Below are 18,475 nucleotides of genomic sequence, written 5' to 3'. Positions count from 1 at the left end.
CAGTGGTATCCTGTTACTAGGACACCCCCTGGACTTGTGCTCGCAATGGGTAACACCATCTTTGCATGACCTGCCCGTCGAAAGTAGGGGTCATCTCATGGAGTGACTTTCATACATGTATTTCCCTCAGATTTCATCCACGTACAGTATTTGTTATCAAGAAAGCATGTTTTAAACCCCAACTTTACACCATGCATTTAGTATGCATTAGGAAACGATATTGTTGCTAGTTCTGTTCAATAACCCCCCCCCCCCCCCAAGTATGAGCTTCGCCTTGAGATGAAGGGGTCCTTTTATCATCGCCTGAAGTTACACATTTGTACCATGCCCTGTTCACAAAATGTATGATCACCTCACAATTTGAAATTGTCCTTGCGAGCCAGTGATATGCAGATTTCTTTTGTGTTCAGGCTAAGATGATCACTAAGAAACTTGGGCTGCTGCTACTGTGGCCATTGGGTATCAATGATGTGCCCATTGGCACAATAAGTGTTAATGCTAGCAAAAGTGCTCTGGTGATGTGCACTGTGCTTGTTGTTGGATGTTGAGGGCATTGAGGAATAGCCAAAAATGGAACGCATGCCTTTTGTTGTCTTTTAGTTGTGCAAGCTTTATGCATTGATCTGTGAATTATTTCGTCTTCATTTTCTCAGGAATATTGACTTGATGGCATCCAGCATTTGTATTTGATCTGTGTTAACTTTCCTTGTGTCATCAAAGGCGTATCTTTCCATCCCCAACGTAGATAAGAAGAGTCAAAACCAGAAACAAGGTGCCAAATTGGATATCAGTGAAAGTGCATAAAATATGTACTTGTAACAATTGCATTGTATTTGAGTTAAAGATGTGAATGAATTGTAGGTTTGAATGGTTCATTTTTCATTTTTATGCTACCCTTGAACCAGACCTATTAAGACAATCCCCAAGGTGAAAAAACAAAAAAACTTTAAAAACTTCATTCAGTCTGTTTGTGAAACCTTGCCAGCTAAATCAACCTTGTTCTATTATAATTTCTGACATGCAAGATACCCAAGATTACTATTGCAACCTGTATATGTAAGTTTAACAAAATTCCAGTGTTGAGAACGATTTGGCACCTGCAGTAAACTAAAGTCCTTCTTTCTTCCCATTAACACATGTGCAGTCACTTTATGTAGGATTTCAGTACAACATGTTGTCTTTTCAGTGAAGCTTTCATATGAATGCTTATATTTGACATTTCATTCAGAGTCAAACTATGTACAGCCAAGATGAATGTCATTTTAAAACAATTCCCATTGATGGCATTGGTTGTCCAAAAGTTAAAAGTATCAAGCTATGTTTTTGTTTGTTTTTTGCCATATATATAAATATTGTACAAGGAATATGAATAGCTTCTACCACTCGGTGAAAAGTATGCACCATTCTCCACATACAGCTGTATATGTGTCATGTATGTGTGTTATTATATTTTCACTAATAGGCACAGTGAACAATTTTGGCATGTCTTGTTAACAGGAACTCTACACTTCAGATGAAACTACCCCATAAACTAGACTGAATAGGGAAAGCAGTCTGCTTGCTCCATTTCTTGTGGTTCACAATTTTCCAGTGAAACACAGTAAACACTTCTTAAATGGATTTAATATGTCTGTATCGTGGGTGTAACTGCCTCAAAATTGCTTTCCATTTGATGTTTGTGTTATTCGATGTAAATTAGAGCATGTAAAACACACCACATGTTTATATAAGCATACTTTATTAGATAATGAGCAATCTTGAACTGAAGAGTAGAAATTCACAAGGTATTTCCATATGAAACTGTTCCTCTGCTTTTAATAGTCACCACATGTGCTTGACATAAAGTTTGCTGGTATTTGAATACCTCGCCAGTGAACTATCAGTATGGAATATTACATTTGTGGGATCATATCCTCATACAGCATGACTTTTCGTGTTTTCACAATTTAACATGTCAAGGAATTCACCATAAAACCATTCACATTCACATGTGACAAACAGCGAAGTTTGGATTACAACGCTCAGATCGTTGTGAACTTGTGTTCACACAGGGCAACCCTCCCTCCCCCCTCGAAAAGAAGAAGTCTGAAACATCTGTCTTTTGCATGTTTTTAGATGAACTGTTATGTCTCAACTGTGAATTCTCTCAATTATTGACAAGAATCATATACTTTATGACATTTTAATGGAGATCCAAATCCCACTTGAAATCATAATTTTCTTTTCATCCGTCCATACATGTCAAATGTTTGGTATACTAGCTAACACATGAGCATTTAGATTGCAATCCAAATTCCAGTCTTTGCTGTGTGTGTGTGTGTGTGTGTGTGAACAGGTCTATTGCTAGGTTTTGTTGCATGCTTTTCTTCCATACGCATCAACCTACCTATCCATATTGCATATAACCCTCATGACTACAGACTTCTCTTCACTGGCACATAATTCATGTCAATTTTATTCTGTTCTATGAATTCTTCTATCCTGCTGAAGTGAGTGATACAATTTTTAAATCCTCCCAAAATCACATCTTTCTATAGGTGATACCAATATTCCCTCTTTTATCTTTCTTCTTTATATACAGGTCTCACACGTAGCACAGATTTTTGTGCAGACACAGTGTTACCATGCCCTGATGTAATGCTACATAAGCAAAACACACTATATATTACTATCAGCAATTCTAAACTGGTAGTAGCAACTACACTGTATATTATAAATACTTGAAGTACTTTTGGATGATCTGTCTGAAAACATGCAATAAGGAATCCTGGAAGGATGGCAACAGTTAATATGCACACTGTATAGGTACCCACAGTTCCTTCCCATGACAGGTACCAAAACAAAAAAGAACAAACTGGGATTTTATGCTTCAGAGCCTTGTTCAGTATAACATTTGCTGCACAGAATCACTTTTCTGTCATATTCTGACTGCTATTAAACACAAAGACACTCGTACATCTGCTAGATGCCTCCCGTTTATTTGCTTTCACTGTTACTGATCATATCCTATTGGTCGGTCTCATAAAGCGTGTGCAGTGAGCGAATGATGTGAAGAGAAATCGAAAGTACATGTAAAAGCAATTAAACATGCATTTTGTCATGTTTCTATCAGAAACGACAGAACAAAACAACAACAAGGTAATGTTCTGTCTGTATGTGTGTGTGGTGTGTGTGTGTGTCCAAGGATGTCATCTGGCAGAGCAGTTGGTCCAGACTTCTGGGAAAGCATGGCAAGGAAGCAAGCTTAGCAGACACAAAAGCTTGACTGTACAAAAGTGTTTGGCAAATGTATTGCAGCTGTGAAAATAGCACTGCAAAGATGAATTCTCAATTCAACACAAACGACGATGGTATTTCCTTCCAACAAAGGGAACACAAAACACAGCATTACTACAAACTTTAATAACATAGAAACAAATACAACGGTTACCGTTCTTCTGTAAGTAACTTACAGCTCACAAATGGCAGAGGATCTGGTTTCAGCTTAATTTAACTGCATATTAAGTGATAAATTACAGTGAGGAAGTATATCAAGTATATTGTACACATAAAAGTGCTTTGTATTACACAATGAAGTTGGTGGTAGCCTTCTTTTTTTCTATGTTGGCTTATTTGGAATACATTATTGGGTAAAAGAGTTACATTGTATCTATCACAAACACATCAGTCGGCTCTACTACAACCTCCACAACCCTCTCATTAAAATTAGGATAGAATACCGTAAATTATTGTGCATAAGCCACACTTCTTCCTTTGTCAGAAAACAAGAACAGCAAGATCAGCATTTAGCCTTGATTGAACAAGAGTGCTAGCTGGCCTAGTCTCGGCACTGGGCTCCTGTGATAATATGCGACTGCAGTGAGTATACGCAAAGAGCCTAGTTCACTTTTGACCCTTTCCCACAAAGCAAACTTTGCAAGCTGACAAAGCAAGCAGACTTAGAAATCTGCAAGCTGCTGAAGTCATTCTGGCAAGAACAAAGTCTGAGATTGTGGAAATCTACAAGCTGCCGAGATTTCAAACACTCCACTTGCCCTCGACAATGAGAAAATTGATACAGTAGGCCTATTCACTAACACAAGTGTTATCAGTTTGTGGATCACGCTGTAAAAAAAAAAAAAAAAAAAGATGATTTCATTCAGCAACGTTCACACATGGCCAAACAAATTAATTTGAATTCAAGCAAAGCACTGCACACGCCTCAACAATGACCGCAGTGTGACCCTGGACACCGAAGTGTGTGCACCTAGTATGGCAAGTTGCATCTCTGAATTAAAGACAATTTGAGTTCTTTCTTTTGAGTGTGCCATTCTTAAACACTGCAGAAAGCAAATTATCACGAGAGTTTTCCAAGAAATCGACATGGACTGATGTTTGCAAATTGCAATAGTCGGTGATTTTTCATGTGCGTCCACCCACACAACAACTTACAGTTAATGCATCAATTGCAAATGTTGATTATTGAAACACCGTAATTTCAGGTATGTGTAAAAAGACCTACCAAAACTCAGATTCTCTTAAGGGCATGTGTTTGCCGTTCATAGTATTTGTTTTTGGTGGTTTTTTTTTCTATTTCAAGATAAGAAGTTAAGGATCTGCCTTAATAACAGACAGGTGTGCTTATACACAATATTTTACAGTATAAATCTATATCATACATGATGATAGAACTTAAATATATTTTATAAAAAGAAACACATTCCTCTAGTCTCTAGATCAGAGCATGCTGCTGGTTGAAGGTTTGGAAGGTTCTAGTAGTCACACATCAGTGAGCGCTGCTACACCAGGAAGCACCTTGCCTGCAAGACATTGTAACCAAGAAGCATATTACAGTGGTAAACCACTTACTCATTTTTCCTATTAACAACAACAACAAACAAAAATCCTCCTATATCACCCTCATGACAGCCAATGAAAGGGCAAAAATGTAAACATGAGTCCTTAGCATACATAGGCAATTCCACGGTATGTAGGACACAGATGCCGAAAATTCAAAATGATATTTGTTTCAAACACCATACATTTTCAGACAATACTTGAGTTGAAGTTTTAAGAATCATTATGTTTTTCAATAAAAGCGGCCATTTTGATTTTCAAAATGGCTGCCAAAATATGCCTATAACTCAATGGTAAGAAAGAGTGTATTGTCACATAATTTACCCTCTGTATATCCACTTTACTAGTACTCTAAACAACAATCTTTTATATGTATGCAGTTACCAGACAAGTCTTTTACCACATGATAGAAAGAAAAAGCTGGTTGCTTTAAAGAATTTTATAAAAACTTTTAATTAGTTTGACAATGATGGATGTAACGTCAATTACCAAAAACAAGGAATTTTTAACTTTATTCATCAAAGAAAGTGAGCTGTATGATGTAACTTAGGATTTCTAATGTATGCCCATATGCCTTCCTTTCAATACCAGAAAATAAGGATACTTGGCATATTGGAGAGTCAAACGAACACATCAAAATGTGTAACGTCAGTTACCGAAACGCCAGTATGTAACGTCAGTTACCATGACAGTAATTGTAACTTAGGCAAATTTTTTGACTTTAGGCCATTTCAATACATAGGAAGTCAAAGGTTATCAACAAAGAGCAGCAATCCCTTTGATAGGGAATGATGTCATCACCATATACACTGTATGTCCATGGATACATTTTTTTTTTGTTCATTTTATCTTAAATCTATTTATTTATCATACTTTTTTTTGGCGGAGGGGGCTTGAGCTTTTGATTTTCGGTTCAGAACAAGTTTAAGGTTAAATCATCTGGAAGTTTAGGTTTACCACATGCAATATATAATGCACTCAAATTACTATACAGTACATTCACAGTCCTACGGGATGATGAAGCTACCAAATTTGTAGGCCTAATCAATGATGTGGTTGCATGGTAACCACCTTTTTCTATCAAAAAGCTTGTGTACAGCTGTATACCAACAGTTTTATAATCTTTACTAATGACTACTTTTGCTAGCATTTTTCTTTTTTTTTTTTCTGGAAGCTTAGTGAAGTTTCTACCTCAAGGCAAATGCAGGAAGAGATATATTTCTTCGCTTGCACTTAAATGTTTGGTTTAGTTAATATGGCACATCTTGAAATGGTACATAAGCAGGCCTGACTTTGTAAGGCATATACTGTCATTACTGTTTGAAACTAGCAATGATGTTGCTCAACGTTTAACACTAATGTTGCTCAAAGTGAGAGGTGATTCTAGGGTAAAATAAAAAACTGTTCATATTTGTTGATTACTTTACTTCATTCATGCAGGGACATTTTTGTAATACATGATAATTATGAACAGGAAGATTCGTTTATATTGATCTTAGAATTCTTTCATTGCAAAGTCCTATTTCTTGGTATCTGGGATGTATTTGCAAGCCTTGATATACCAGTGAAAAGGAAAAGAAAAACAATTACATTCCTTCAAGCAAGGAATAAACAAATAATGCCCTTTTGACCAAAAAAGCATGCTTCTTCTTCACAGAAAAAATATTAAAAGTGTAACACTATTCATTTAAATCATTATTGATAATGGAGATCAATTGTTATTTGTGGCCCTAACAATGCCTTGAGGGAGAAGGAGTAAAATAAAGAACAGAAGAAAGAATATATCACAGTAGATTTCATGCATATGTATGAATATTTTTATTTGTATGTGTTTTTTCCCCATGACCTGAAAGATATTTTTTTTTTTCACACACAAAAATATCTGTGTTTTGTGTAGTACTGCAGGGCATTATGGGTGGGGTACTCTAGATAGAAACTTTCCTGTTCATTAAGAAACAAACGAGCAAACAAACAAACAAAAAACAAAAACAAAAACAAAAACCTTAGTTATGTCAATATTCATACTTGGAACTGCTGAATCTAAATGGCTCTGTGTAATCATAACTGTTGAATTTAATAAGCATTCAATCTTAAGACAAATGTCAAGAAATATCCTCTGGTGCATTTACATTATTTTTGCTCAACTGTGCTATGGCATGGGGGGGGGGGGGAGCTTGCCCTCTAAGGGCCCCACCCCATTTTTGCCTTCAGATTTTGTTTTGATTTGTTGCTAAGTATATGCCTGGGATTGTTACTGGTATACTGCAGCAGCATAATAACCTGTTAAATGAATTAGTTTTTTGTAAACCCCATAGCAAAAGTATGTGTAACGTCAGTTACTGACATGTTTCCCTTTAAGTTTTCATTAAACACAAAGAAAATGGACTAATGTTTCATTTCATTTGGGTATTTGTAATTGATGAACCAAGGTATGATTCCATATCAAACAAATCACTCTGAAAGGTCAGAATTATAAGATATCACAAAACTATTCCTAATCATGATTTTCCATGTGTAAACCCTATGGCAAATGTAAGCGTAACGTCAGTTACCGTCATGCCTTCACTGAAATTGGCATGGTGCTAAAAGGAAATATCTAAAGTGCACATTATTTTGCACACCTGTTCCTAAGAACCTAGGTATATTGCCATATAAAACACATAAAGTTTAGAAGTCAGGAACATGAGATATTTCCATTTAAATGTACACCATAATTCCCCATGTCCTTTTTCCGTAACGTCAGTTACCGACACATTTTCACTTGCTATGTGATAAGAAATGCAGTTTGAGAGAAAAACTTTCCACCTATTTCTTCATTCTAATGAACTCATTCATCAATGCTAATTACAAGCCCCAGGTGCTTTCATTCACAAAACTACAACATAAACAATTTCATGAAAATCCTTACGCGTAACGTCAGTTACCGTGGAATTGCCCACATGAGAAAAATTTATATTATGATTGTAAATTCTCAACTAGTAGCATACATGTAGGCTCTGGTCAACAAGTTGTTGCTTTATTTCTTGCTGCGCTGCACAGTGCATACAACACACTAGCTTTAGTTAATACAATTGTTTTAAAAATCTTCCTGCCACCTGAAGACATTCAAGGTTGAAACTTAACCACAAGATCAAGAACACTGGTTATTCTGCATTAACAAGACGGATCATAATTCACTCTGATACAATACATGTATCTCTACATCAGATTCAAACTTGATTTCCCTTTAAATAAGTAACCACTAGTGAAATATGTTTAGCAGTCCCACATGTGTATATCACACAGCACCAGAGTCTGTGACAAAATCTGAAATCTCATGGTTCTATGTAGCTACTGAGATCTGTAGGCAGCGACAGTAAATGAAAGTTGAAATTATATTCAAAGACCTTTAGCCAGATAAATAACACCTGAATACAGGCATGTGGAGTCTGTTGAAATGTGAGACAAACAGAAAGAAAACTTAAGATGTGCTACAAAAATGCTGTAGGATACCCACAAACCTAGTGGAACAACAAACATGACTACTTTCTTTGATCTAAAAAGTCTTCAAGAAAAGGGATTGCTCACCTTCTAGCAACTCCAGACTGGCTCCACCCCCAGTACTAACATGGCTGACAAGAGCCTCGGTGCCATACTTGGCAGCGCACGTGGCAGTATCTCCTCCTCCTGTTGTGGGAATAGGACAAATGTAACATACCAGTGAAATTTGACAGATTTGACTGGTAACAGATACAAACTCAGCCATACATGTGATCTTGTATTGACGCATGTGAGCTGTTGATTTTTCTTCTATGCTGCGACAGCAGAGCCTGTAATGTTTTAAACATGAATTTAGTATCAACTCCTTAAATAACACGTCCCAAATTATTTTTTCAGAAGTGCCCATTCTGAAGTCAAAAGATATCAACACTGGTCATGTTGTTGGATTGGTAACAAAAGACCTAGAAAAAGCTCTTGATACGATCTCTCACGGTGCGATACTTTGGAAATTAAAATACTATGGATTTAGTGACACCTTGCTGAAATGGTTCATTGGCGATTTTTACCTTCAAGGGCAAATCACAGTGATCAATGGACATGAAACATGTCAAATACAGTGTTCCCTAGGGCGGCATTCTTGGTCCACTTCTTATCCTGCATTTAAATGACCTCCCAAATGTGATGAAGCACTGTAAGATGTAGCTGTATGCAGACGATAGGTACATATATGTCAAGTCCAAAGACCCACTTCATCAGCTCAAAATGATTTTTGAATGACGATCTGAAATGTATAGCCAACTGGCTCTGTCACAATGAACTTTTGTTGAGCATAAACAAGTGTAAGTTGATACTGTTTGGAACAAAGGGAAGGATAACACGTTTGACTGTGTCAGAGTTCACATAGAACAAAAATACCTGGAGACTATTTATCAAGAATAGTACTTAGGAGAATGGGAGTGATTTTAGGACAATCATTTTTCTTGGACTCTCAATTGGAATATGCAAAAAAAAAAAAAAAAAAAACCGAAAATAAAAAACCAAAACAGGTTTACATGAAATAGGTTTACATAATATTTAATACTTACCAATGATTGTTACTCGTCCAGCTTTGGTTGCCGCAACAACGTAGTCCATGACCTTCTTTGTTCCTACTTCAAACTTGGCAAACTCGAAGACTCCAACAGGCCTGGGTTAATGAAAGAAGAATGAAGGAGATTGTCAAGAAGGATATGGTAAGAGAACTAAAAATCAAATTCAGCAGGATTTAATCTTTGTGGTCAAGCACTCGATGAAAATGGTCCAGGGTAGTTCATTGCTATAAGCTACTGTAAACCGATATTTTCGCAGTATGACATTTTTGCGAATGGGAGCTGACGGCTTTATTCGCAGCAAGAATTTTTTGTGAGTTGCGTCTAACACTCAATGCATATAGTGTAGAAAAGATATTTAGCATGCATTTTAATTTCGTGAATCTCGGCTCTCATAAAATTGGCAAAATTAAAAAGCATGCGAACATTCCTCATTTTACAGTACAGTGGACTCCCATTATAAAGAAGTCCTTAGGAACAGCAGTTTTCTTTCGTTATATCGAAATTTTGTTATAACTGAACAAATAAACAATAGAAATACAAAGAATGGATAACATTGCTGCCTGAATTTTTACTTCATTGTAACCGGAATTTCGTTATAACCGTGTTCATTATAACGGGAGTGCATTGTATTAGCTTACTCACCCATTCCAAACGATGACCTTTGCCCTTTCGATTGCACCTTTGAATGACTCGACACTCTTTGGACCACAGTCTAGGCCCTTGACAGAAAAATAATAATTGACAACAAATAAATAACCAATTAGAAATATATTTAAAGTGATTAATTATGCAAGGTATATGCGAATGAGGAATCAAACATAATTCCTTAGTCCAAATTGGATATTCAATGTCAGCTTTCTGACTTAAAGTGGAAAGTGGTAGGCAGCTAAACTTGTGAATAACTTCAAAGTCCTCCAACCGACCTAGATTGGGGACAGCAACATTTTTACTTCAATGATATAAGTTCAGGACTAAAAATAGACAACTATTTGCAAGTGATTTCAAGTTGCAAAATTTCAAGATGGGTAATTGTAGGCAGGTATTCTTCTGGTTCTTTGAAAAAAAAAAAGAACCAAAGCATAATTCACAGTCATGTCACCGTATACTTGAGGTTCATACAATATGACTTGTGGTCAGAAACAGTACGAGCATACTTGTTTTGCCCGAGGAAGAAGAAAACTTGTGGTTTGAGAATTTACTCTGATTTTGTGCTTGAAAATGGTGCTACATGTAGTTACTTTGCATCTTTTCTCAAGCCAATATGTACCGTAAAAAGACACACACAATACAGGAATTGACTGCATTATTCACTCCTTTTTTGATTGAATGTAAATCTCCACCATTCACAAGATAATGTAGATGTTGCCATTTTATTGCAGACGTTTTGGTAAAATAGGATGAAGTATTTGCAATGAGACTTTCCACTTCAATGAAGTCATAAGACAACGCTACTCTGAAGAAAGAGGAATGACATTCACTACAGTTGCAATCTATCAGGAGTGCAATGTTTTAAGAACAGGCAAGATTAATCATTCATCAATATATATTATTTAATCTTCTGATATGAAAGTGGGACCACTCACCATCCACCCATCCGGGATACCAGAGGAGACCGTTGCTTCTCCCACCTGGGCATTCTCGTCAAACTTGTCTGCTGTCACGAAGTCCACCGGAAGATGAACTTTGACCCCATTCTTTTCAGCCTTCTCCATCAATTTGCCAACAATGTGGGATCCCTCCTCATCAAATAGGGAGTTGCCAATCTGAGGATTGGATTTAAAAGCAGAGAGATACTTATCACAGATCTATTAATATTCATATTAAAATATTTCATATCAATACAGAGTACATAAACAAAAGACAATCTTGTATCTTGCATGCTTAAAAAATCAACATGTGAAAGTACAGACAATGATATTCCTGCATCACACACAAAAAAAAAGTACAAGCAGTATCAATCACTGGTATACATTCTTGAAATCATAATAGATGGTGGTATCTAGGTATTAACTAAGTTATTTAATAGCTAATACGTCACTACAAGTATTGGTAAGATGAATTGCAATAGTGCTTTCAATATTGGTGAAACCTGTTCTCATAACATGCAAGCACATGATCAATTCTGCTTTTTATTCCTCTTCAATACCATCAGACGTTCATATACAAAGGGCCCTGCCCACACGTCAGGAGTTGTGTGTCAACAAATCTTCACCATGGGCAAAGAAAGCAAATTGTTATGGCTCAGCACAGCTTAAAGATCTTACAAAATAGGGGAAAGAAAAGTTTGATAAAATTTAAAACTCGTTAATGAATGTCATAAAAATAAAACCTACGTGATGTGCTGTGAACATTTGTTCTAAGTTGATTCCAACCTGTCGCAGAGGAATGACATTGCCTTGAATACAGCCAGGTAACCAATCTCTGCAACAGTTGACCTTACTAGTCGATGACGGATATTTTTACCTTCATTCCCTGCAGGACCTTGAGGAAGGTGTAAGCCATCCCTCCTCCAATCACCATCTCATCCACCTTGTCCAACATGTTCTCAATCAGCTGGATTTTATCCTTCACTTTGGCTCTACAGGGAACAATGCACACAAGAAAACATATATGTCCCAAAGTTAAAGTTGCTTCTCACATATTTTGTCTTGTTTTTCTTGGCTGTTTCACTGAAAGTAGCAAGAAACCAAGCCATAATTGGTGACATGTGGATGAGAACAAGTCCAATCACTATATTGTTTCATACATTTTTATGGGTACCGTAATTACTCTAATTAAAGCATATGCTGTCAATCAAGTATCATACTACCACTAGTACTTCTACTACTATTACTAAGCTATAACCATTACCATTACTATTACTTTTACTACTGCTACTACTACTACTCTGCTACTACTAATACTTCTCCTACTACTACTACTACTACTACTACTACTACTACTACTACTACTACTACTACTACTACTACTACTACTACTACTACTACTACTACTACTACTACTACTACTACTACTACTACTACTACTACATGTACTACTTATGCTGCTACTGTCACTATAACATAATATAACAAAGGATCCCTTGTTAAAAAGATTCTAGAACATATCCACTAGGATCAGGTGGCTCCAAATTAAATATCAGGCACAACTGAAAATCTGAAGTGTTTAGACCACCTCCACACTCTACTTTTCTTACCCTCCAAGGATGGCTAGGAAGGGTCTGTCGGGGTTGTCCAAAGCCTTAGCAAAGTAATCTAGCTCCTTCTTGAGCAGGAATCCAGCCGCTCGCTGCGGGAGCTCCACACCAACCATCGAGCTGTCAGCCAGTGCCAAACACAGACATTATTATTATTTTCATGTAATAAAAAAGATAATCAAAATTAGAGGAATCTCACAAATTACTGTTGAATATCTACATGGTAAATTATTGTAGGAAAAGGTAAAACAAAGATATTGACTTGTGTTTATTGAAAAGTGGAATGCACATCACAAAATTTTGAAGTGTGGATATGCTTTGTATACGATACGCATTATACTAAACTGCAAAGCTTTCACATCAATATGGTTGAGATCAAAATAAGGCTGGAAGATTGCAAATTGTGGGCTTGCTTTGTGGTGAAAGGTCAGATCTGGGAAAACAAATTCCACAATACACGTACGGTGAGTCATATCAAAGATGGCAGAAAGAGCGCTGTGCATTATGGACTCTCAAAGTTCCTCATTACCTGTGGGCTCTATGAGCAGTCCCAAACGCATCGTTGACATAGATGTCTCCCAGCTTGGTCAGGGAGGCACGGAAGGCTGCCACAGCCTCAGGACTTGCTTTCACCTGAATTTCACACACACAACATTAAGAACAGGAGTACATTTTGAGAAAGATATCCACAACAGCTAAGTGACAACTGCACTCTTTAAAAAATATATCTATATATGTAAACATGCTACACCGAAGTTGGTGCACTGAGTGTGATTACAATTTTCATATAAGTGCTGCACACACCATATACATTGTCTTTCAGAAATTGCGACTTGTATCTAACAATTTCATGAGTCCATGAATTCACAATCAAGAACTGCTGTGGCAGAATGCTAAATAAACACAGGACATCTCTTTTTCAAGTGAGAATTTCACAGGTCTTACAGGTGCAATCATTTTCGCAATCTGTTATTTTGCCATATATCCATCAACTTGTAACAACAACAACAAAAAAGAAACCCTCTTGAAATGTTCCAAGTATACAGAAGATAAATCTGTATACATATCAAATGCTACATGATTAATCACCATAAAATGTGTATTGTTAAGTTATTGTGACATTTTATATTAAACACGTAAGTAAGTACACATATAACATAATTTATACAACATGTAATGTTTTACCTTCTTGCCTGATTCATCCTTGCTGCTGCCCTCTTCCTCTGGGTGGAAGCGAAGATTCTCCAGGAGGATGAGACTCCCCGGGGCGGGGTCTGCACACACAGCCTCCACCTCAGGTCCCACACAGTCTGACAAGAAATTCACGTCCCTGACGGGTAGAAGGAATTGGCAGGTTTAGCTCAGTCACAGAATTCCTTTCAGGAAAATCGCTATCAGTTTCTTACAAGTCTTTATCCTTATTACATTGTAAGATTTTCTGTTGAGATTTCATTTATGTCATTTGTTTTGAGTATTAATCTGTTTCTCTCTATTTCATTTTGATTATACTGTTATGCATAATTGGGTGCAAATCATTCCTATAAAAACTATAAATAAGAATGTATTTTAACATATATAAATCTATAATTATCATTATCATCAAATCTAAAACTTGCCCATGACAGCTTCTCTACTAATCAAACCAAACATGCCATCGCTTTTGTGAGTGAATAAATACAAAAGACACATACATGACAAGAAACAAAGTTAAGAAATATTCAAAACATGGAATACAATAATAAAAGACACTGAGAAATTTTCAGGCTGCTATTTGCAGATTGTGCATTTCTATTAAAAGGCATTGCTATACCAAGCCAAGGACTGAAAAAGGCTTGTTCATTCATTAATGAGCGAGTTTCTGTCATGTTTCATTCCTGATATAATCAAAGGTATTCCCTCTGAATACTAGTGTTAGCAAACATTTTCACCCTCCTGGAATAACTTCAAGGAGCTGCCGAAAGTGATAAGTTGCTTCGAGAATCAGGCAAGCCTCAAGCATTCCCTTCCATAGTGGCAACATATCAACTTTGTATAGCACAAGCAAAACCTCACATCTGTAATGATGGTGCAGATTTCCTATACTGTAATATGAGCCTGAGATTCCTCATTTTTTAAACATTTTCTAGAGTGAAAGAGAAAGCAAGGCAATGAGTAAACTATGTCAATGTCTCCACTCACCTGTTGAGCAGTTTTTTCAGCTCTTCAGCCACAGGTTTGAGGGAGAACTTGCTCTGCTGTCTGCCGTCGGGTCGGCCCAGGTGGCTCATAAGAACAAGGGACTTGGCACCTTTATTCAAGATGTGCTGAATGCTCGGAAGGGCAGCTGTAATTCTAAAGAAGTTTTTAGGAACATGGCACAACAAATTATTATGTCACCGTATGTAAACAGAGGACTGTGATGGTTGTATGCAATATAATAAAGCACAACGTAAGAAAACGAAAATAAATTTTCACTCCCATGCATTCAATCTCAAAACAAAGACATTATGCTCAATTCAAACTTCATGTAACTGTTTTGTGTATGACAAGAACTTTTTTTGAAACAAGATCCGATCATCACAGAAATACCAAGAGTGAATAAACTGTCAGTACTGGGTAATTTGACAACAAAAATATAAATATTTATATTCAATCAGTCTATCAACTAATTCCACACGTGATGCATGATGAGCTGTGGTATTAATCATGAAAGATCCCAAATAATGGCAAATAGATGATACTACCCACCTCTGATTGTTTGTGATACTGCCATCTTTCAAAGGAACATTGAAGTCCACCCTGAGACAGAAAAAAAAAGAACAACATATTAATTTACATGACTTCAAATTATATCATTGTCACTAACTCATCATAGTCTAAATCTCTGTCAAATAGAAGCTTGAGCTAGATAATTATAGACCTATACATAGAGTTTGAAAAACATTGCATTTCTGGCATGTTTACAAACAAAATGGCTGAATAAGTTAAAGCAGCTTGGACTTGATATCATTACTGGACATCAAATCTCACCTGAAAAAAAAGAAAAAAAATTGTGGTAAGAAAAACAGTCAAATTCCTCAAGTACCCCAACTATATTTTGCCACTACCCTACCCTTGCTATGTAGTTTACACATGGATGCACGTGGACGTGGGGACAGAGCTCTGCATCGCACATCCATGCATTTATACATGTAGCTTTAATAGCGTAGAGAAGGGTAGCTAGGGTAGTGTGGAGTGGTACGGGGGGGGGGGGGGGGGGGGGGAAGGGCTGCCAACATTGGAAACTACTTGAGAGCGAGACTCCTATAGCCTATATAGGCCAATACTATAATTTCGGAGTCAAAATGAGTGAGATCAATAGAAATGCATGCAAATGAAATAAAGTTTTAGAGTGAGAAAGGACCAAAATGAGTGAGAGTTGGCAGCCCTGGGGGGGGGGGGGGTCATGGGGGATACATTAAACCTCTTTTTGCTTTTAACATATTTGCCTTAAAAATGCAATTCGAGTGATGTTCGAATCATATCCTGATATAGATCTGTATCCTGCCTTTACGTAAGTTTAGGACTATTCACTTCTTGGTTATCAAATAGTGTCTAACACAAACGGTTAGATCTATAGTATAGGTACGTTCTTTATTCACGTAATTAACGTAGATAAAGTTCCGTGTTACTGTAAGATCTATATTTTCTTTCTTTTCTGTCTTTTCGGCTTTTTTTATAAATTTATAGTTCATTTGTTCAGCAATGCCAATGTGTGGTTGTGGGTGCACTAGTTCTGATCATGACTAATTGTATTGTTTGACCTTTTTCAGACACCACAAACAGTTTGCAAACTCTTTTCAAAAGTTTTACATGTAATTTTCAGATTTGTTTTCCTGCAATCACTTGTAACATGATGCATCACTAGAACGTCTACTGTGGATCGCCGCGATGGCTGTGTGTCTACATACAGAGTCCATAGCATCCACACCACGCATCGTAGTAGCCTACCTCATTAGCACTCTCTTTCCACTCAGCTCAGTCTCAGCGATGCCAAGTTTATTCAGTGCCATGTTTCCAAAATTCACTGTCTTTCCGTTCGAAGGGCCCTTTGATGGAAGATATACATATACTGTAGAGACGTAGAATTACTCGCACTTGTAGTTACACAAGACAAAGAAAATCACCTACTAAGTGCTAGTCAACGGTGAACCCCAGAAATTTCTCGTGCACTTTACGTGTAAGGTATCGAGGCGCCGCCGGGAGCCTTCTGCATGCTGCCCTACCTCGATCGGGCTGCGTGCGTGGACGATGGGTGGTGTACGTGCAACATCCGGATATCCAGGGCCTTGCTTCTGGCGTGTGTCAATTTGGGGGTGGGGTATCACGACACATGTGCATGCATTATTTTCATTCTCATGCGCAGGACTCGTGAACTCGGCTGGGGCTTCTAGGAAAAGGGACAGCAAAAGCAAGCTATACAAGTAGTTTGATTGGTGAAAAAGGGGGCGGAGGAGGGGAAGGGGGGGGGGGGGGGGAGGGATGGAGGAGGGGGAGGGGTAAAGAAATTCATTGGTTGGGCCCACTGTCCATTGAAACAAGTGAAAACATAAACCGACTGACAAGTAGATAAAAACAAAAAGACTAGGAAAGGCCATTAAATTTCAAAATACGGGACATGCCTACATTTTATAAAAAATAAGCTCCTATATACACTACCTGTAGTGCGATGATGCAAACATAAATGATTTTTTTTTCTTTTTAAATAGAACGTTCACATCAGGATAGGTCAGATCGTTAACAGAAATAATAATATTCAACACAAGGCAAAACAGTGATTCAGTGAATGAAATCTATTATTAGTACTGAAAGCAAGCAAGAATAAAAAAAAAGAACACCTGTCACCATATCAACTTCCTCTAATAAATCTTCCCTCCCACAACCCCAGGCTCTCTTACAAACTATCAGGCTATCCCATATGTATACCCGGAGACTAAAAAAAAAAAAACCAACCCCCCCCCCCCAAAAAAAAAACACACAAAAACAAACAACAACAACAATGCCTTATACATGTACATACGTGTGTAAATAACCAAATTTTTTGTACTTTGAAAATTCCAATTTCAATACTGTAAACATGATATACAAATTCGCGGCATTAAATTTTGCAAATTGCCAACGGCCAGTCATTCTCGCAACATGAAATATTGTGAATTGCTGGCGAATTGCCACTGGCGTCCAATGCATATTGTGTCGGCAAGAACTTTCGCATGCATTTTCATTTGGCGAATGTTGGCACTCGCGAAATTCGCAAAATTAGCGAAATTAAAATTACAGGCGAATATATTTCTAGTTTTACAGTAGAACCCTACGTTTCCCTAATTTCTCCTTTGCCTTGACTAATTTCCTTTCTCAGTGACAGATCCGCGCAGAGGGCGGGGGCGCACCGGCCCGCATGCGCCCGCTATGGCGCTCCCTCTTTGTTTATTGTTAAAACAAAAGAAATAAAAAGGAAAAAAATGAGATGAAACCCGGAAGTAGCACCAGAAATGTTGTTTGTGCCCCCCCCCCCCTTTACGGAATTCCTACCTGGATCAGTAAATGTTTCTTGAGGTTTTACCATAATTACTCAAATCATATTCCTGAAATATCTAAAGATGGCAAAATGCCTTTATTTCTAAACGTACATCTAAACATCATCATCAAAGAATGAGCAATATTGATTCGAAATTAATTTCCAATGGTTCTATAAAGATACATGGACTCCGCAGCGACGAAGTCGCCGCCTTCAGTGCCGAAATCCACCAAACCTGCTCCAGCAACATCGAGGGCACATCATGTAATAGCAAAAAGAGTACGAGCAGGGGGTCTGGAAGCCAGACTACGTGTGCACTGTATTGGGGGGCCTAGTGTC

At 37.4% G+C, this 18,475-nt stretch overlaps 1 protein-coding gene across 1 annotated transcript; it reads right to left on the bottom strand.

Annotated features, from left to right (window-relative positions):
• Window positions 1-1,787: 1,787 nt before the first annotated feature.
• LOC140234738 (phosphoglycerate kinase-like) lies at window positions 1,788-16,971 on the bottom strand. The gene is made up of 12 exons (XM_072314777.1): window positions 16,573-16,971; window positions 15,331-15,381; window positions 14,782-14,934; window positions 13,789-13,933; window positions 13,133-13,236; window positions 12,604-12,723; window positions 11,871-11,985; window positions 10,991-11,170; window positions 10,050-10,126; window positions 9,402-9,502; window positions 8,404-8,502; window positions 1,788-4,799 (listed from the first exon to the last, which is right to left on the bottom strand). The coding sequence occupies exons 1-12, from the start codon at window positions 16,632-16,634 to the stop codon at window positions 4,759-4,761; spliced, it is 1,248 nt and encodes a 415-aa protein (XP_072170878.1). The 5' UTR covers window positions 16,635-16,971; the 3' UTR covers window positions 1,788-4,758.
• Between the last annotated feature and the right edge of the window lie 1,504 nt (window positions 16,972-18,475).

This window comes from Diadema setosum, chromosome 11, assembly GCF_964275005.1.
Source record: "Diadema setosum chromosome 11, eeDiaSeto1, whole genome shotgun sequence".
Classification (NCBI taxonomy): domain Eukaryota; kingdom Metazoa; phylum Echinodermata; class Echinoidea; order Diadematoida; family Diadematidae; genus Diadema; species Diadema setosum.
This window is presented reverse-complemented; position numbering and strand designations above follow the sequence as displayed.

What these genes read in the sequence shown, in the direction of transcription:
- LOC140234738 (XM_072314777.1), bottom strand. Translation starts at nt 16,634, where the DNA reads ATGGCACTGAATAAACTTGGCATCGCTGAGACTGAGCTGAGTGGAAAG. An exon ending in AGTATCACAAACAATCAGAG is followed by an intron (nt 14,935 to 15,330) that starts GTGGGTAGTATC and finishes AAACTTCTTTAG; the next exon opens with AATTACAGCTGCCCTTCCGA. An exon ending in CTGAAAAAACTGCTCAACAG is followed by an intron (nt 13,934 to 14,781) that starts GTGAGTGGAGAC and finishes TCTACCCGTCAG; the next exon opens with GGACGTGAATTTCTTGTCAG.